Source organism: Alligator mississippiensis, chromosome 4, assembly GCF_030867095.1.
Source record: "Alligator mississippiensis isolate rAllMis1 chromosome 4, rAllMis1, whole genome shotgun sequence".
Taxonomy (NCBI): Eukaryota; Metazoa; Chordata; order Crocodylia; family Alligatoridae; genus Alligator; species Alligator mississippiensis.
The window spans coordinates 71,726,874-71,748,083 of NC_081827.1; the positions used below are offsets into that span (position 1 = coordinate 71,726,874).

The window sequence follows — 21,210 nt, forward strand, 5'->3', positions numbered from 1 at the left end:
AGGAGTCCAGAAATTTGTGACTGGGAGAGAAGGGAGGGAGCAGCGGTAGCATCAGTGGCTGTGGCTGGCAGAACTGCATCAATTACTACTGTACCTCTCCTCCACGCTCAAATTTCCACACTTGTGGGGAGCCCTTTCTCTCGCATATACTGCATGCCGCCCGCAACTTTTGGGGCTGGCGGTAAAGTGCGCGTATATGCGAGAAAATACGGTACTGAGATTACACCTTTCTAAACGAGGCTGCTGTGGCCGCCCCAGGCTGGGCGGGGCCTACAGCCTTCGCGCAGGCGCAGAGGCACGAGGTAGGGGCAGTGACCCGCCCCCTCTGTTTCTCGTCAGCAGCTTCCCCGCGGCCCGGGCCCCGCCCCCCAGAACGTAGCGGCGGCCCCTCCCATTGGCTGTGGCGGGCCGCGTGACGCAGCGCCGCGTGACGTAGGAGGAAGAAGACGCCATTAGAGGCAGCGGGGGGTTGTAGTGGCGGGAGGGTAGTGTTTCGTGTTCTTGGCGGTGTCTGAGCCCCGCTCCACTTCTCGCCTCTCCCGGCCGAGCTTCCCGGGTCCCCGCCAGGGCAGGCGGCGGCGCCGCTGATGTGAGGCCGCGGCCCGGCGGCGGGCAGAGCTGGTGCGCGGATGGCGGCGGCGGCGCCCGGCGGCCGCAGCTTCTCGTTCAAGGTGGTGCTGCTCGGGGAGGGCTGCGTGGGCAAGACCTCGCTCGTGCTGCGCTACTGCGAGAACAAGTTCAACGACAAGCACATCACCACCCTGCAGGTGCGGCCCGGCGGGGAAGAGGCCCGGGGCAGGGGGCTTCCCGGGCGGGGCCAGCCTCGTGCCCCTGAAGGCAGCGGGAGGTTCGCACGTGTTTCCGTCTGTCCGCACGTGCGCTGTGCTTGGCCTCCCTCCCCCCCCCTTCGGGCGGGACAGGCAGTGCTCCGTGCTCGAGCCACAGGGTGGTGAGGGGGGGGCCTGGGCTGGCTGCGTTGTGGGAGGGGAGGTGGCCCAGTCCCGATCCACCTGTGCAAGGTTTGGCAGCAGGGGAAGGATTGCAGTGTAATTTGCCACTGTTCCCTTGCTGCCCAGTTTCCCAGCCCACAGGGAGCCCAGCAGGCATGATGCCCTGGTACAGGTTGAGCATCCCTGGTCTACAGTACATGCTTTTGTGGGCTGAGGCTTATTTCAGGAAATTTGGGGGGGAGGTTGTATTGCATTTCCCTCTGTTACCTGTCCCACAGTGAGCTTTTGATCTTGCTTACACTTGCATTCTTTGTATTGTATCTAATCTGCTCAAGTCTGTAAAGTGCAAGTCTACCCTGCCTTCTTAAAGAAAAAGTCTTGGCTTCTACCTTGCAGGAAGGCAAACCTTTGTGCAAGCGGCTGAGTTCTGCCCTCAGCTGCTACTGGCATATTTTGTGTCTATTGAGTTAGGAGCATGAGTCTGCTGAACTTGGGTCTAAAAGAGCACATTTGCAGCAGAAGGGTGTAGTGAAGCTTAGTTCTTTCTGCCTGTGGGCAGGGCCCTTTCGGTTTCATGATGAACTCACAAAAAAGTGGTGCACGCTCTTGTGTTCTGGATAACTTTTAGAGGTCTGAGCTACCTCCTCTGTTTGCAGTTTCATAACATCACATGGGAAATTCTAGCACTGCTTATATGATATAACATAAGATGTGAGGGCAGCTTTACTAATGCAAAATATGAGTTGTGAACAGGAATGGGAACCATGTGGTCATCTAGCTCTTGAGGGACTGCAAGAGGTCTGAGTGACCATTGTAGGACTGCTACTGTAGCTTACTTTTATTCTGGTATGGTGTAATGACAACACAGCTATAAGTCAGTCTTGTATTTATTCTCAAGAAGAAAAATCTTCCTGGGTTGGCTACGTACAACTAGATTTTTTTTTTTTTTAAGTCTTCCACTCTTAACTATGTGGGACATATTAAGAACTTTTATGGTTTTATATTGTATGATTGTACAGTACTTCATTAAGGTTTGAGATAAAGTAGATAAAGGAAGTTTCACTTGGGGAAAAAAAAAATTGAGAAACCTCAGTGAATAAAGGCATGCCTTCATAGAGTAGGCCTAGGTTTTTAGTTCAACTTCCCTTATCATTCATGCAGAACTCTTATAATAAAAAAAACAAAAACAAAAAAAACTTAGGCTTAGAGCACCTCTATGCTGTTGGTCAGGTGGGTTGGGTTAGAGCCAAGCCTCCTAGCAAACTTTGGCTGCAACGTATTTTTTCTGAAGTGAAAGGTTGGGCAAAATGGATCAAGTGCTGAAGAGCCTCTAGTTTTTCTTCCACTGTTGACCCTGAATGGTAGAGAAGGCCTGAAACTGCATTAGGAAAGAAGTCTGGTGTCATAGCATGAATTATACCCCAGACAAAAGGCAAGGTTAGGGGGAGGGGCGAGAAGCAATGAGTACATGGAGTGTGGACTAGGTTCAGCTAACCTGGCTTTTTTAACCCAGTGCCCATCACCCAGAATAACTGTACAGCAGAGACCTGTTCAGTCTGGCTTTGTTGCTGAACTACTTCAGTCTCTAGCATTTTGTTAGCTTATGCCCCTTGAAGATTTGGAGTTTGTAGCTCATTCCTTGTTTAAAAAATGTTTCTTCTAAACTTTTGACGGTTATTTAAGACTCTTCATTGACAGCTGTCTATTCTTGTCTTCATTAGACAAGTAACTTGTAGCTTCTAGGGAGAGGTGTCTGCAATGGATGGAGATGAAACTAAACTGTGTCTTGTGAGGCTTAAACACCCCCCCCCCTCCCCCAACCTTCCAAAACAGTCTGCTTCCTGTGAATAACAGAGCCCTGTTGCCCAATATAAAGCCAAACAAGAATGTGAAACTGAAAGCCAAAAATTGCTTGTCATCTGACTTTTTTCACCTGGTATAATCCTTTAACTGGAAGTCTTAAATTGAGGTATTACTTGGAGTTGAAAAGTGAATTTTACAGTACAGAATGACTGGATATGGTATGGAGACTGAGTGCAGTGAAGCCAGCTACAACTCCCCTAAATTGTATTTATAAAGTAAAAGCAGAAAAATAAATGAACCCCCCAAGATACCTTGTTTTGCTTCCTACAAAACATCATTCAGAAATGTTATTCACACGAAGGGCCATGTGTTCTTTCTGTCTGAAGAGACTGGCAATAAATCCTCAGTGTACAGATGTGAAAGATGCTGCTTTAGAACTGTAAACGGTACACTTTTGGATAGCAAAAATTGTGGGAGTAGGCCACAAGAAGTATGCCCCAATCTTCAGTAAATTCTGATACTTGGAAGAAAGAAGAACCAAAAAGAAACTTTTGTGTTTAGCTGTATAAGGTGCTTGCTTTTAAGTCTTTAAGGTGCTATTGAACCTAGTCTATAAACCGTTCACATTTTAAAACTTTTTACAGGAAAGAGAATACATGACAGATGCAGTTAAAGCTGTTTTTACTACCATATAGTCACACAGTGGCATGTGTCTTAAATAGTAATTTGGTGGTGTGCTTGCTTTAAAATGGGCAATGAACACTCACTTTCTTCCAAACCTTATGATCAAGCAGTGAAATGGGTAGGATTGGATAATGCTTGAATGGATTCTTAGCAATAAAAGACAGATTTAAGACAAGAATTTAGTTTTGTATTATGGCTGTAATTCAGCAAGATATTATAGCTTGTTACCTTGCAGATGTCTAGCTCTTGTTCTTTGGTGTTAATAGTAGTTCAGCCTGGTTTCTGAATATATGGATTGATTCTATAATGAAATGTAGCTTTTGTGATAGTGGCATAGTGCTTTTAACCAGTGGAAGGGAACTCAGTTGATTTTTGTTTTCCATTGAATACCTTATTTGTTCCTCCCTGCAGTTATGTTCATTTTCCTGCCTGACTGCTATAGAGGATCTGTGATAGCTTTTTCATAAAGCTGCTCTTAAATTCTTAAGCCTTTGAAAGTGTCACAAGGGTTGGAGTATGCAAGAAGCTCTTGCCCTTTGAGTTCAATGCCCCTGCTTGATATGTACATAGAAGAATAACATTTCTTAATATCTGACTTCCCCTCTTCTTCCCCTCCCCCTCCATTTTTTAAAACATTTTGGTTGATTTACGCTGAGGTGTTCATCAGAGATCAAAGGCTTATAACAAGGAAAAGACTGGGAGAAGTCGTAAGACACCACAAAGTTCAGTGAATCATTAGTAGTGATGGCATATTTCAAAGAGTTGTTTGAGAGAGAGTACTGTCTTCTGCTGACCTCATGTTTTGGAAGCCCAATTCAAAAAGTACTATAGTGCTTCAAAAACCCTGTACTGTAGAGGAAGTGGCTGCTTCTATTTAAAGCTCATGACTTGACTGAGATTCTACTAAAGCTCTGAAAGGACCCAAAGAACTGGCCCAGCTGACTTGTCAGTACAGGCTTCTATAAAAACACTTCCATTTTGACAGTGTCATTTTTCTCATGGATAGCCATCTTTTTTTTTTTTTTTTTTTTGTCTGAGGAGCTTTTTCTCAGGATTGCAGGGGTAGAAGTGCTGTTATACAAAAACTAAGTGAAGAGATTTTGAAATAAGTTGGTTTGACTTAAAAACAAGCTGTATGTTTGGTTCTTTTATGAAGCACAGTATAATATTGTAATATAGTAGTGCACTTCAGCAAAAATATACTAGAAATCATAAAAGGTGTGGGATCGCTGAGAACTTTCCCCACTGCCCCAATCATCACACAACTTTAAGAATGATGTTTGTTAATCAGGTGGAGGGTTATTCTTCTGTGTAACTCCCTAAAGTTCAAGTTGCTTAAACGAAAAGAAGCTTTATGTTTGACTGTAATCCTAACGTTTCTACTAGTTAGAGGCAGAATGCAAACAAAAATACAAACAATGATGACTGACTTCCAAGTCAAGAAAAATGAATGTTGTCCATCTTGTTTTTTGAAATCTAAATCGGAACATAAAATGCAGAACTAGTTCAGTTCTTTGCAGATGTTACTAAATATCTACTTTTTAACATATGGCAGGTATAGTTCACCTAGCTCCCATTCAGACTAGAAGGAAAATAGGTTGCTGGTGTTGGAAATCATTTACTTCAGGCCCCACCACTTCCTGTATCCATGTAAGAATTGTGCTTCTAAATGTTCAGACCATCTGTGGATTTACTTAGGGGAAACTTGAATTCCAGTGTTGTGATGCTATAATCTCTACCATGGGAATAATCTCATGGAAGACGGACGGCTAGAAACTTTGAGGGTGGTACCAATGTGTAGATCTTTAAAATGGGGGGGAACACTTCCACCTGTTTTAATCTGCTGACAATCTGTACAGATGGCCTGATTTTTAACTCCTTTTTACATAGGCCACATCTGAAGTCATGGTGTGGCCATGTATATGCTGATTTACTCTAGTAATCAAGTTGAGACAAGTTGGTTCCAAGGCTGTGCTGACTCTTGGGGCACCTTTGGTGTAGCAGTAACTTTCCTCCATTCTTCCTAGTCTCTTGCAATCTTTGTACAATCAGTCAGTTTTAATCCTGTCCAGTCTCTTACGTTGGTGGTCCAGGTGGTCAGGTTAGGGTTTACCCTGCCACTGGTACCATGTAGCCTAATGCAACCCATCTCATAGTTGGGTCATCAGTGACTAAACCAGCACCCCCATTTGGTCTGCCAGATGAGGAGAGCTTACAGAGACCCAGCAGGACTAAAAACAACCTGTCATTGGGCAGATGAGCTCACCATAGCCAACCAGCCATCCACACCTGAAGAGGAGATGGGCACCACCAGGTTACTTCTGCCCAAAGAATTGCAAGTGATGCTCTAATAATAAGTTACTTGCAATTTTGTCTTTAACCCCACCCCACCTTCCCCTAGCACCAAAGGTCTAGAAACTACATTTGCTTGCCCAATTTCAAAGTAGAAGTTCAGAGAAGAACATGGACTGCATCAGTTCTTGATTCCATTTCTCCAGTGTGTTCCAAAGGAAAGGGACACTAAAATCACTTACCATTTATTTATTTTTATATAATTTTACATAATTAGTAGTCTTAATTGACATACCTTTTTAACTTTCCTAATAAGAAAGTTTTGCCATAACAGGGTTTTATTTCCTGTCCCCAAACTTTTATTCTTATTAAACAACTAGCCCCCATAGAAATCGATAACTGTTTTGTAATGTGCCATTTTTCTAAGGAGTTTGTTACAGTGCATTTTTCTGTAAGCTCTAAATGAATGGAACTTCCTATTGAGAAACTACCAGAAGGGGCAGGGAACACAGAGGTATCAAATATCCTGGGGGTTTTTTCTCCCTCTAGGCTCATCCATGTATATTGTGAAAAGCAAGTTTTAAAATATAGTTTCTTAGTTTTCTTCCCCTTTGTCTGTCTTCCTAATTCATAACTATATGAACAAAGTGCCAGTACAAAGTGGCACCTTGTATACTAATTCAGAGAGGCATAAGCTTTCATAATAATTTCGATGTGCCAGATACTATGAACACACCTGCATGGAGCAGGGGTTCTAAATAGAAAGCAGTAATTCAAATACAAAGATGTTGAGAAATGAGCCATTTCCTAGGAGTTTAAGGAAAAAGAATAAATGCTTGTTCTGCTATGTGATGTTCTTCTATACAAGGCTGCTCTTCTTGCAGCACTTGACCTGTGTGGCCAAGTAGTGTATGTCGGCCTCTTCCGGTCTATCTTTCATTTTTACTGCCTGCTACATAAAAGCTTGCTTAATTTAAAACAATATATAAGCAGTTCACAAGTACCTTGCAAGCTTAGTAGTCTTAAGGTTGTGGTATGTTATTATAAACTAAAATCTCTTGCACCATCTCAAAAAAAAAAAAACAGCTTTAAATCTTCCAGCTAAATCACAGTCTGTCCATTGTATCTCTAAAAAATTCCTTGCCTACAGATAGTGTTAGGTGCCCTGCCCCTTGATATACAGGCAGACTTATGGATTTGCTTTCTATCAGGTTACTAGTGCTGTTCACTGTATACATTATAACACTAAAATTGACATGATTTGCATATAACACATTCTGAATTTAAGATGAGAAGCACCTGGAAAGAGTCAATGAGTTAATTTTGTAGTGAAGTAAATAAAAGTGCATTTTGAAATAAGAATGACAAATTGGTTTTACAACTTATTAAAATTGATGGAACCTAGAGCATGTGTAAAAGTGTCTGTGCCAGTTGCAGCAGGCAGGGCTATCCTAGCAGTGCCTGTGACGGGCTGTGTGGAGCCCTCCAGTCCAGCATCCAGGGGCCCCAACTCTGTGGGCAAGGGGGACTCCAGGGCCCTGACCAGAAGGCATACTTACCGGAAAACATTATCGGCTACAACAACCCAAAGTCGGTAGACAACAATGTCATTTCCCTTTTTTTTATTAGCGCTGATCTGTTAGGCAATCTTTTTAATATCAGTGCATCTCTACTTCTAGACAAATGTGTTCTGCTCTTAGAGTCCAAAATGGAGCACTTGGACCACTTTTAGAAATGCATACATTTTGACAGATTGAGTTTAGGGAAGTATCAGATTAGACAGGTTTACAGTTTGAAGCGGGGAGGTATGTGCATGTGTCTTGACTTTTTTTTTTCATGGCTGAGGACCATGAATTGCAAAACACATGGGTTCCTCTGCTGTGTTGTCTCTGCTACCCTCACCCCCACCTTTGCACACCCAACCCTCCCCATGGTCTTTCTCACTCCCTCAGCCACAGAAGCCACCTGGAGGTCCTGGTGCTGTGTGGATTTGCCTTCCTCAAGGAGCCACATGAATCCCAGAGTTGGAGGTTCCCACGGACTTGCTGCCCTGACCCCAGGGGGAGTGGAAGCCTAGGTGCTCTGAGGACAGCAGCGGCCAGAGCCATAAAGGAAGCAGTGACCAATAGGGTGTCTTGAGGCTGCAGTTTAATCCTGCATGTGGCCTGCAGGCCACCAATTGGATAGCCCTGAAATGATAGGTAGAGAAGAGGTTTAAAGAATGACAAGGCTAATTTAGTGGATACATGGAAGTAAATGTTGCTGTCTTCTGTTTAACCTAGAATAGTCAGACTTTATCTAGGGATAAAGTAAGTGATGCCTTCAGATACTGTTTTTAGTTTCAGAAATATTAGCAGCAAAACAAGTGATTTGGAAACTACTGCATAAAGCATGAGGCTAGCTTTCGTTCAGGTTGGACTACAGCAAAATACTTCCCTGGCTGACAAAGTTGGATAGGGATTTTTTTAAGCGGACAGATGAAATGTTGTTCTGGCAAAAACTTAGTACCATTTGGCCAGTCAGAATGGTTGGAGCCAAAAATTGTCTTAAAAAGCAGCTAGCCAAGCAAAACCAGATAATTCTCAATCTGTTTTTTGAGATCCTAAGTTCTCTGATTTCTACAGAAGTGGCTAATTAATCCTTTGATAGATTACTTGTTCTGTCTACATTACCTGATCTGTCTTCTAATCTTAGGCTGTTGTTGTTGTTTTCTGTCTGGATTGGTTAATCATGTTTTCTTTCCTACCAGCATGTTAGGAATTTAAAAAAAAAAAAAAAAAGTGCCAACTGCTTTCTAGGGTTTGGATATTCATATAAATAGCTGGCTACTCTTAAAGTTATTAGTCATGCCAATAAAGTCACTGGAGTTCATTTGCAATATGTTTCATGTTTCTTTGTTTTTAGGCATCTTTTCTTACAAAGAAGCTAAACATTGGTGGAAAAAGAGTAAATCTTGCAATCTGGGTATGTTAACTTGTTTCAATTGACTTTGGGGGGTTGAAGTTTTAAGAGTGCTTAAATGGTAGAGTTTTAAGTGAACAAAGCAAATCTTTTGCTTAATGTTTTTAAGCATAGGAACTCAAGTAATGAAGACTGACTTCTGATGAAGTTCTATTTCTAACTTTGCTCTAGAATGCTTTCTTCCGAGTTTTGTCTTAATGAAGGTTAATGTAAATGTGTTTATCAATGCAGGATACGGCAGGCCAAGAGAGATTTCATGCATTGGGTCCAATTTACTACAGAGATTCTAATGGAGCTATTTTAGTATATGACATAACAGATGAAGACTCTTTTCAGAAGGTACTGTGGTACTACGTCCTCTCCACAAAAAGTGGCGGGGGGGGGGGGGGGGAAATCAGATCTACCTGCAGTCTGCCTATGCCACACTGAAACTTGCATTTCATCAGTAACAAAGCATGTGCTTTGTGATATATAGATAACAATTAGAACACTCTCAACTGACTGCTGCATATTTATTAGACAATTTAAGTCTGTGTATAAAAATAAATAAATAAATGTTAAAGCAATAATTTTTAGTTGAAGCTGGAACTCTTTCTCTATTTGCTCTCGACTCTTTTTAATTGGAAAGAATTTTAAGCTCTACTTGGTATGATTGTTTGTGGGCCTTTTGGTTTTTGTTTTTAAATTCTGACTTGCGTATGCATCAGGTGCTTACACTAGGATTGTAAATATTGGTCATCTAACTTTTAGTACCTTAAACTTGCAAAGTTACTGGCCTTAGTTTGAAAGATCTTCCTAATATCCAGCCTAAAAATTTCCCTTATTGCAGTTCAAGACTGCTAATTCTTACGCTGTCCCCAGTAGTCACAGAGGTGACCTCCATCCTCCTTGTAATGGCCTCATGTATTTCAAGATGGTCTACTTTAAATTCCTGGTCTCTTCTCCAGATTTGAATGATTCCAGTTCTTCCAGCCTTTCTTTTGTAAGTCATGCTTGCTAGACCTCAAATTTTTCTTGTCTAAACTTGTTACAGATTTTTCTATGTCTGTAAGCATGGGTCCCAAAACTGGACATAGCCCTCACTGGTGAAGTCTCACTAGTGCTGAATAGAGGGAAGAGAATCATTTTTCTTAACCTGCAAATGGCAGTCTTGTAAATACAATCCACTGTGCTTGTTTAGTGGATTGGAGAGGGTGAAAAGTGTGTGTGTAAATATAACTTTGACAAAAGGAGAACACTGATCAGCTTGTGACACACTAACTTCCAGGCCTTATTGCAAGACCTGTAGTTGAGCCAGTTGTTCTCTAGTTCACATGTGTGCATTTTTTCCTCTTTAATTACAGAATTTCACACTTCTTGAAGTTTATCCAGTTAATTTTGGACCACTTATCCAATATGTCAAGGTTACTTTGTATCCTAATCCTATCTTCCAAAATGTCTAAACTCTAATTAAATTTACCAAGTGTACACTGAGTTCCATCCTACAAATAGTTCATCATTCAGTGCCTGATCCTGGATAGACCCTAGAAAACTTTACTTAATACTTCTTTCCACTTTGTCATCAATGGCTTGATATCTAATCACTGAACACGGTAATACTAGTTATGGATGCACCTTATTGTAACTTTTCTCTAAATCTTCCATTGCTACTAACTTAATGTTTAAGAACACCATACCCCTGGATTACTGCTATGCAAAAAAAATTGTTGCAAGAGGTGCAGTATCAGTCTGTTCCAGGACTTTGCCATATATCTTTGCTTATTAGCTTCATACTGGGTAAGTTTCTGTAGATATTCTTTCTACCTACTCTTGCACTGTGAAGCATTCGGTGTTGTTTGTTAAAAGACAGACTAATATGTAGCATATAAAACTTTATGGTTTAATTTGGATGCATTACAGTTATTGCCTTTCCTCATCAGCTTCTATTTTTAGAAATTAAGTCTAGACAGTGATCGTGTCTCAAAACATACGAACCGAATTCTCTGCTTCATCCCTAGCCACCTGCTAAAACAACAGGTTTTTTCCTCCATTTCTCTTCCCTTCCAAGACCTATCTTTTCCTTTGTTGGAATTGAATTGACTCTGTCATTTTTTCCAGCTAAAATGGTCTTTGGATTTAAATAAAGGCAGTAGGTGTTTTGTGCCAACTCTTAAATGAATGCTCTAAAAATCTGTAACAGAGTAAGAATTATACTTTATATAGCACTCTTGCAATGCTAGTTAATGACTACAATCACAAAGTAATTAGTTGTACCTAAGCATTTGATCAGAATACAGCTGGGCTAGAAGGGGCCATTCTAGGTGTCCCGTGCTGGTTGGCTCCCCCAGGTTAGTTTACACTAGCAAAGAACTTCTCTTCCTCCATTTTCTTCCTACGCTGCTAGACTTATTTCGTCTTCCGAGTAGAAACTAATCGAACCCAGCTCAGCTTCTACACAACTATTTTACTCCCAGTACACAAGTTTCTTGCTTGCTTTGTTTACTCCTGGCTGGCTTCCTCATCAGCCTCCAGGAGCTAAACTCCAGGACTCGCAACTACTGCCATTAATCTCCTTAGTATCACCTCCACCCTTTCTCCAGTTTTATCATATCTGTGACGCCACACTTCATCCTGCCATTATGGAGCGTCTTGCTTGCCTCTGCATAAATTTCAGTTTCCTGAAAGATTGGCAGGCTTGTACCTCATGTGATGAAATTTCCCAATATTTATTGTATAATTATAGTACATCTCAGTTCCTACATCCATCTTACTGTTATGTTTAAACTGTAAAATCCTTAGATCAGGGACTTTATTCTTAATTGCTGATGGATAATAAAGGTAAAAGTAAAGATTAATACAAAAACTCCATATTTGGTCTACCACCTGGTATAAACGTAGAAGGAATACCAATATGTTTAAGGAAGCACACTAGGTTACTTTTTTTTCTTTTAGTGGTTCATCTAGCAGCATGTAACAGCAGCCTCAGGGTTTTGGGTCTCTTGCCTTTCCAGCTCCATTTATTTTCAATTCCGTGACGTCTGCTGCAGTGAATTGTCACCAAGGCTTGGTGTATCAGTCCTAGTGCCAATGTTAAGTGGTGCAAATGAATCGCTTTAAGCAGTAGCTGGTAAATGCATCAATACCCTTGCTTGTGCTCAACTCCTAAAGCAAATGTGACTTCTATATTTGCTGCCATGGATGTAGTTTATCAGCTTTAAGTGGGGGGAGGGGGGAATACCCTAATGCCTTAAAGTAGTAATACATGTATATAAAAGTAGAATAAACTTTAACTGCTGATACTTTATATGCAGGTGAAAAACTGGGTCAAGGAATTAAGAAAAATGTTGGGAAATGAGATCTGTTTATGTATAGTTGGTAAGTTTGTCCTTTCCTTTATGCAATTCTAAGTGTATTCTGTCTTGTGACTAAGATGTTTTGCTTTATAATGGAATGGTTAGAATATTTTGTCTCAGTCTGCTATTAAATTACTTTTGCCTCTAGCAGGCTCACTAGAATGTGCAAGAGTATTTGTCAAAGTTGCCTTGCTCTTTGTCTTAGTGACAGGAAAAGTAAGGTGTTATCCTCTCCACTAAACAAGAAGGCAATTACAAGTGGTCTTGTTTTGTTTCTCCCTGGCAGTAGAATAAGTTCTAAGGGGAGCATGGGGGAAGCCTTAAACAATAAATTCCACAAATACTTACTGCATGTTACTGTGATTTCCTGTACTGTTTGTCTTATCTGTCCTTTCCAAGAAAACGTTGAGTGCATGTTCATCTTCCTTTCATTGGTCTAAAATATTTCTAATTCCAAATGTTTAAGCACTTTAAATGGACTTATGCACTTGAATGGACTACTTTAAACATTAAAAAGTGTGCGTCTGCTGTACTAAAACACCAATTCTAAAATAAGTAACATGATCCCAGTTCCTTTTAAAGGACTGAGTCTAAAGGTTTGTTAAATGTCTTTGTCCCCCTCCTCTCCCATTTAAACATTGTTCCTATAGTACCAATCAGACATCTGCTAAATCATAAAATGGAAAATGTGAGAAGATGTGAATAGATGCTATATGTTAATGATGCATCTACTTAAGCAGGCATGTTAAAAGATCACGGACAAGTAACACTTAATGTGAAAATAATCTTCAGTGCATATATAAAGCATCTGGAAGGAAAAAAAAACCCAAACATTTTGTCCCACTTCTTGGTTTAATAGGGTGATGATCAGGGCACTTGATCAGGAAATAGAAAACCTAGAACTTGGTCTTCCAGAGCTTGGAACCTACATCTTCCATGTCACAATGTCCATGGTGTGTGTTTAGGAGGGCTGAGGACACCCTCCATCTTGCCTATTTACCCAGTGACCCAGCTTCAGTAAAATTAATTGGGTCACAAGAGCAAATAGGAAGGAGTGTGACTGGAATTAGATTGGCCTCTGCTGTGAAGAGGTGGCCGCCTTCTGGTTTCTGCCCTCCAGTTCTGTTTATGCTTACTGGCTGTTCAGTTCATCTATTTCACTTTGTTCTACTTAATCTACGAAGGCTTTTTAAGATTGGTGTTTCTCTCTCCAACAGGGAATAAGATAGACTTGGAAAAAGAGAGGCATGTTTCAGTTCAAGAGGCAGAAACGTAAGTGTGTGCATCTGTCCGAGGGTGGGGGGGCAGGATTCTTCACATTTCTTTTGCCGGTTAAACCCTTTTAATTTCTAACTAGATTGTTACTGCAAGAGTGACAATGGTCTTGTAAGACCAAAGGACCAGTATTGGCAATGCTGTTTAATAATTGGAGCTAACTAACAAACTACTAGTTCTGCCACTGTATTACTGGTATTGTTAACATTGGAGCCAACATGGAGAAATCTGTCTTCTGGAGGATTAATGAAGTCTAAATAACTAAATTGATAGTCTTCCTCCTTCTTTAATCTTAAATGCAGTTTAAAACTAGAGGCAACCCCTGCTTAGTGCTCTTAATTGGTTCCTGAAAAACCGAGCATTAAGTGAAACTGAAAGTATTTGACAACCCAAGATGGCAACCGCAAGCATTACGAAATGTGCTGAGTGCTAAGTGAAATCGGGTATCAATTTCAAATGAGTGTTATAGTGAAGCAGCGCTAAGTGAAACAGCATTAGGCAGGGGTTGCCTGTATTATTTAAAATTGGCTTCTAATAGGCATGCAGTTTCAAACTTAAATAGCAGAGTTTTTAACTAAACATGGGTACATACAAGTTGCTTCTAAATATGAAGGATGTCTTGTGCACTTCTCCCCCAACTCCCCATTACTTCTAAAGTACAAAGTTGTGCTGAATTTTAATGCTCTGAACTCTGCCTCAAGCATTTTCTATATCTTCATTATATACAGGTATGCAGAATCAGTGGGAGCAAAACACTATCATACTTCAGCCAAACAGAATAAAGGCATCGAAGAACTCTTCCTTGACCTTTGTAAAAGTAAGTATTATGGGTTTTTTGTTTGTTTTTTTTATGTTGCAGACAATGGCTCAAGGTTATGTCAGACTTTGAGACCTGAAGTCCTAGATCATATAGTTGTGTGGTAAATCTGACCCAGTTCCCTTGAATTAAATTGTAAAGCAAATGAGGAAATTTGGGGGTTGTTTTTTTTGGGGGGGGGGGTTGTTTGCAAGCTACTTGGACTGAATATGTATTATAATAATTAACAACCGGCATGCTAATTTGCAATTTTAGTGTAAAATGTTAGTGTCTTTGAAGTATTTCACTCCCCCTGAGTGCTGCCTTGTGTATTGTCTCTTGTTCTCAAACTGAAAACTTGAGCTGTAGTTTTTCCTATGATCCTTTTTACTATTTTTAGTTCTTTCCAACACTGTTCTAGAGAACTTGCCTCTGGAATTCTGGCTTCAAGTTATCTCCTTCTTTCTCAAACTCAGAAGCTTGTTGCATGGCATCCCAAGTCTCTCATGACCATTCAGGAATAAGTTTGGGATCGAAGTGCCTCTGTGGATGCAGCAATTAACTATTTTGAATGAATACCCTTTCTTGAGGGCCTAAGAGGCTAATCTGTGAAGATTGTCTCTTTTGAATTCCAAGACAACAAGCAGGAACTCCCTGTTCCTTTTGCAAATGGAGACTTGAGTTCAGTAGTTACCCATAACAAGTCTGCTCAGTCCTAAATCCAAACTAAACTCAACTTTAGGCACCTATAGCTTCTGGATATTCCAGACTTATGAGACCTAAACTATGGAATAAAACTAAAGACTCAAAATGTTTACATCTCTAGCTTTGAAAGGTAAACAACTTCTTTTTCTTGCTCAATTATTAGTTACCAGGTTGATTGTGTGCATGGAGCATAAGTAATTGAAAAGTGAAGAAATAGTAAATGAAAAATGTCTTTTAAATTGTAGTGGAATGCTATCCTAATGGAATTCCTTCTTTTCCAGGAATGATAGAAACTGCTCAAGTGGATGAAAGAGCAAGAGGCAATGGTTCCAGTCAGTCAGGAACTGCAAGGCGGGGTGTACAGATCATTGATGATGAGCCACAAGTACAGAGCAGTGGAGGGTGCTGTTCTTCTGGATAACTGTAAAACTGTGGATCACTACCCTCTCAGCCTGAAGACTGCCATATTCTAAGTCACACATTCTTTACCAATGGAGTAATAGAATTAACAGTATTTAAAAAAAAAAAAAAAAATAATAATCACACTTGTAACACTGCAGAGACCTTAAGTGCTAAACTAGTGGAGTCTGTGACCAGAGAATTGGCGTTTTCTACAGTGGTTAACAAAGCAATTACCAATGGCCTTTTTACATATTTTTCTTTAATAAGGAATAATATGCATGTAGAAAAGACCTACTTAAAGGCTTCATTTATATTCTTTTAAATCAGATCATTATTATTTAATAACTTATATACATTGTTGGAATGGTAATACATTTTTGCAGCCCTTTGTATTTTGTGGTAGACTGAATTGTATCACTTCTGGATGGCACACTGATTGGGTGGCTTTTTTTTCTTAGCAGATACCTGAAGTAATATTTTTGCAGGGCTTGCACAAGCCCAAAACTGTCAACTACTTTGATATACTCTATATTCACTGTGTATGCCAAGCTGATAAAATACATTGTAAATTACATTAAATATTTTATCTGCTTTTAAAAGTGCAGGTGCAGAAATATGTACATCAGTCTTGTCAGTGATTTGTGAAGTGAATCAGTCAGCGAAAAGATGCAAGCTTTTCATTTGTACTTTGTCAAACTGCTCTGTCTTCATTCCCTCTCCTTGCAAAAGTCCTAATGACTCTTTAGGAGCTCTGAGTATTTGCAGAACTCAATCTCTTAAGCCTTTTCCTGGCAAGTAGCAGTGTTCAAAGCACCTGCTGGCAGAGAAGGAATGCTTCCTTTTAAACTGCTTGTAATCCAGAGGTGTCCGAGTCCCAACTGAACAATGGAGTATACTGACATCTCGGCTCTGCAAACGCTTCAGTTCCTAATCTCCTCAGGAGACTTAACCTTTTGCCCATTAGGTAGCCAGTAAGGCAGTCCCACTTGGGGTTTGGGGAAGTTTTTTGACAGTTTTGAATCCTTGCCTCTTGAGACGGTGTTTACACTTTTGGTTAATAAAAGCATTAGTTCTCTTATGGCAAAGCTTGAGTGAACCAATTTAACTTTCTTAAATTTCTTTTGCGTGATTGACTGTAGATAAAAGATATGGAACTTACAAGGTGCAGTGTAACTGTAGGGACACTAGAAAACTAAACTCTTCCTGCTTTGGGGTTTGTATTTGGGTTCTCTCCCCACCCCCTCCACTGTTAGGTACTTACTTACTGAAGCCCACATCTAAGGTTTGGGGAGGAGGGATTTTTCAGAAACATTAAAGTGTGTGAATTAATGTCCACAGAAAAAACACAAATGGTAGCAATTAACTTCAAACCTGTTTTGTGCTCTGACTTTTTTTTCTACGTAACTTGTCATGCTTGGAAAAAACAGTAAAATTGATGTCTCTGACAATAGATTATTTTTTGGCCTTGCTTTTTCTGAAGGGCAGAATCACTACTGCATTTATTACTTACTGTGAATGCACTGGATGGTGTGGGGAGAAATCTGCTGTACAGTAGAGATAGTAACTGCTAATAAGGTTTGAGGGGGGTTTTTTTGTTTGTTTTTTTTTTTTTTTTAAACTGAGCATCTTCAAGTCACTTTCTCTGTTCCAAAGTTAAAAAAAATGGCTTTACCATGTACTATTTTCTAATACATATTTTTAGCAGTAATAGTTGAATTAAACTGTACTGTAAAGATACATTTTGGCTTAAACGTAATCAACATGTTCTCTATAACAAGTATCTAAGGAACACCTTTAAAATGTTTCGAAATCACAAATGTCTGTCTTTGCAAAGGAAGCAGAAAACTAACTTTTACACCAAGCAGCGTATGAGCTCAGTGAAGAAAATGCTGATTGTTGAAGCTAAGCAGTATATCTTTTCAAGAGTAAGAACAAGCTAGAAGACAACTATAGAAATTTAAGGTCATGCTATATATAGCAATGCTATTTTATTGACTGCTATTATTCTTGAGTTAAGTTGCGATACTAATACCTGGCAAACTTACTGTGATCTGTGTATTCTTAATTTTTGTCCAGCTATCCAGCAAGCTAGTCCTGTTTATAAGATTAAGAACTTTTTTTTTTTTTTTTTTTTTTTTTTTTTAAAGAACTGGTCCTTTCTCTAGGCTGTGTATCATTATTCTTTTATACTAGTTTTTCATAAAGCTTAGCAGTGCTATAAGAAGTGAACTTGGAAGTCCTCGTAGTAGAGAAAGGAGTACACAACCTATTTACAAGGATGAAAGGAGAGCTTGGTCATCTCATTCTAACTGTAGTGCTTCATTGTGAATCAGTTGGCTCCAGCAGATGTAATATGAAAGATAAATGTGGAACTTGGATGTCTTAACTACTTCAGGGAGTCTGAAAAGATGGTATAGTCTTTCACTAACATTAAACTGCAGCGTAGAAGAACTACAGCTAGTCAGATCTTCAAAACAAGCTGAAGCAGGACCATGTGCTAATTTCAGTGTAATTTTAGTACAATAATATACAACTGCAGGCAGCTTTGCATATTTTGAGTTCTAATTTACAAGTTTTTTGGGGATTTCTGTTGTGTGTTTTTTGTAGTATAACTTAACACTTACTTTAGGGTGACTAGTCTGGATACAATACAAGCTCTTCTAGAAAATAAGAAATTCAGTGAAATGGAATGTGGTAAATTTGAGCTTACAAAAGAAAATACATTGCAGCTTAATAGTGCTTTGGCCAGAAAAAGTATTACTTTTTAAAGCTTATTGAAAGCTTTGTGTTCAGGAGATTGCAGAAAAGGATTACCTATTTTACAGGGTACCAATAGCCAAATAGGGGGTGGGGACAACATTCATTTAAAAGCAGTAAGCTCTCAAGCTTTACATTTTTTTTTTTGTTTGTTTTTTGTTTTTAACTATTACTGATCATAGTCAAAGATGAGGTTCTAGACTTGTTTTTTCACCAGCCTTTTACTTAGATGTGGTGTGCATCTTGTTTTGGGAGTGGTCGAATTCCCTCCCTGTTGCTTCCCCCCCCCCCCCCCCCCCCCCCCCCCCCAAGTCATGAGATCTCTAGTCATTGCATAAGGAAGTTTAGAACATAGTGAAGTTTCAGGTGGTGGAGGGGGGAGCTCTTTATTTTAAAGGGGCCTAGAACTGATCCTTTTGGAACTATACTTCTTAAGACCTTTATTAATGATCAAAAGCAATAGCTGTGTGTGTATATATTTAAAAAAAAAAAAAAAAAAGCAACTTTTACCTTGTTGGTGAATGGGACTAATGTGGGTGTGATGTCTGGATCTTGAGGGAGACTTTGTTTTAATATGAAATAATGGCCATGAATAGGCCAAATGCAGGGAAGCATGGGCACATTAGAAGATAGGGTTAAGATCCTGGATGACCTTGACAGATGGATAGGATTTATGAGTGGAGTGTAGACGAACCCTGCACTTCCCCCTGTTAAACTTCTTCAGCTGGGTACCTTCACCACAACTACCAGATAGGTGGACTGACACAGCATCTGAGGTCATAATTGCCCAGAAGATGAACATGAGCCAACAGTCCACGAGGAGAAAAAGAACCCTGGTGTGCATCAGCCTATGTGTGGCCAGTAGAGCCAGGGAGGTGCTCCTTCCTCTCTAATAGGCATTGGTGAGGCTACTGCTAGAGTACTGTGTCCAGTTCTGAACACCTCATTTCAAGAAAGATGTGGATAAGCTCGGGAGGGTACAAAGAAGTGCCACCTGTATGATTAAGGGCATGGAGGATAGGCTCTATGAGGAGAGACTCGGGGACCTGGGCCTGTTCAGTCTTGTTCAACCTGACGATGGGTGGTTGGACCCAGATTACGCGAGCAGGCCGGGGACGAAAGGGTTTCGGGGCCTTATTCCTCCCTTCTCTGTCTCTCCTTCCATCGACAGAAAAACACCAAGGAGGCGGTGAGATAAGTAAATGCTTTACTCACAGTTTAGGCAGAAAAAAACTTCTTAACAGCTGTTTCAAGATTAAACTCGCTGATAACTCGAGAGCTCTTAAACATGTTTGGATGGTATACCCAGTCGTGATGGGGGCATCGGGGGGGGAAGGGATTTCGTGGACGCAGGACCTCCGGTGAGGGTGATCGGGCCTCTCTGATGTTGCGTGGGTCCCCCTCTCTTTTGGCGCGCTCGCCTTTTTAAACGGGCTGCATCTGCACACCCCCTGCCAATCAGCGCAGGCCAGGACGGCCACTATCAGGCCACGCCCATCGCCTTCCCCATGCCATGAGCATGACTTGCTCCTACGTTTGGCGTTTGGTCATTTTTCTTTCTTTTCTTTATCACAAGTCTGAGTACGAGAAAGCTGAGAGGTGATTTGGTAGCTGCCTACAAGTACATTGGGGGTAAGCATCAAGATCTAGGGGAGCAGCTCTTCAGGAAGGCACCTTAAGGGAGGTTGAGGGCCAGTGGGTCACCAGAATCTGGAACACACTCCCTGCAGAGGTGGTACAGTCACCATCCTCAGAGGTGTTCAGCACAAAGCTAGGCAAGCACCTTGAGCCCATCTGAGCCCAATAACTTCCTGCCCGTGGCAGGAGACTGGATTTGATGATCTTACAAGTCCTTTCTAGCCCTTCAGAGCTCAGCTGTTATAGAAATCGATGTCAAGCTATAGAGCAAGTTCTCTTCATACTATTTCCTTGATAGCAGCTGGACAAAGTCCAGCTAACTTGTCTGGGAACATCATCCTTCCTCTTCCACACTAAACAACTCCTTTTCAGAACTTTGTCTGCAGACAGAAACAGTATCTCCTTGGCAGAAAAAAGGATAGTGAAGGTGAAAAGACAAGGCTCAATGGCACCTACGTCAGGTATTGATAATATACATCTTTCCTGCAAGAATTTGGTTAGCTTGTATTTCTAACTGTTGCCCTCAGTTACAAAACGGTATGGGAAATCTGTTTTCTAACCTCACCATCCAATCCTATCCATTGATTCTCAAAGAGTGTGTGGCAAGCTTGCAGATGAATTAAAATGCCCACTCTATCAAAAAGTGGTCAACTGATTGCTTTTGTGTTTTCTTCCCTTTCAAGGAAAGGTCTTAACTGCTGAGAAATGCTTAGGGGAGATGAAGCTTCTGTCCAGCTTCAGACACTCAGAATCTTAGGTCCTTGTTCTTCTAACACTAACAGAAGGCCTGTCTGTCCTTGTAAACTCTCCTTTTGATGGCTAACAGATGTGAACTCATTCTTCAATAGTCCTATCAATGCAAGTATTGGGATCTCATAGGTGTAAACAGAGAAGTGATACAGTGCTGCGTTGTTGAGGATCTTTGACTGTATAAACAACAGTTCTAAATATAAAGTGGCTTTTTTTGGTTTTTTGTTTTATTTTTTTGCACATTACTGGAGCTTTAACATAAATACAACCTTAGAATACGGCAGGGCGGGCAATTATTTCGGGCGGAGTGCTACTTACCCAGTTTTAACAGGCTATTGAGGGCCACATGGGTAGCCCCGCCCCTTGACAGGTGCCCCACCACTTTACAGGTGCCCCACCCCCTGGTCACAATCTTGGGACCAATGTCCCAGGGCCAGCACCAGTGGGACCCAAAGTGGGGAACATGGTGGCACAGGTCTGTGGAGCCAGGCTGGCCCGGTTCTATAGAGCCCCTGCCAGCTGGGACCCTGCACTCCTGGCACCCTGCTCTGGGCCCTGCCAGTGCTGGTCTCAGGACACTGGTGCGGGCCCCATGTTCCTGCTGGCTCCCTGCCCACTCGCACACAGTGCCCCCCAGCTCTGGTACAGGTGGGGGGCAGTGCTGGTGCTGAGCATAGGGAGAAATGGCCCCTCGCCTGCCCCATGGCTGGTGCTCCCTGCTACAGCTGCTTGCAGCCCAAGCAGGGCTGTCTGGAGCAGGCACAAGCACCCTCATGTGGGCTGCAGGTGGCTGCAGTGCGGGGTGCTGGCCATGGGGCGGGGCAATGGGCCACTTTTCCTGGTGCTCAGCACCAGCTTGTAACCC

General features: G+C 41.3%; 1 protein-coding gene across 1 annotated transcript; it reads left to right on the plus strand.

Annotated features, from left to right (window-relative positions):
- The first annotated feature begins 448 nt into the window (after nucleotides 1-448).
- On the plus strand, nucleotides 449-16,650 carry RAB21 (RAB21, member RAS oncogene family). Its single transcript, XM_006273802.4, has 7 exons — nucleotides 449-767; nucleotides 8,634-8,693; nucleotides 8,922-9,029; nucleotides 11,981-12,044; nucleotides 13,240-13,294; nucleotides 14,026-14,114; nucleotides 15,080-16,650. Exons 1-7 carry the CDS (start codon nucleotides 630-632, stop codon nucleotides 15,217-15,219), a joined length of 654 nt encoding a protein of 217 aa, XP_006273864.1. The 5' UTR covers nucleotides 449-629; the 3' UTR covers nucleotides 15,220-16,650.
- Nucleotides 16,651-21,210: the final 4,560 nt, after the last annotated feature.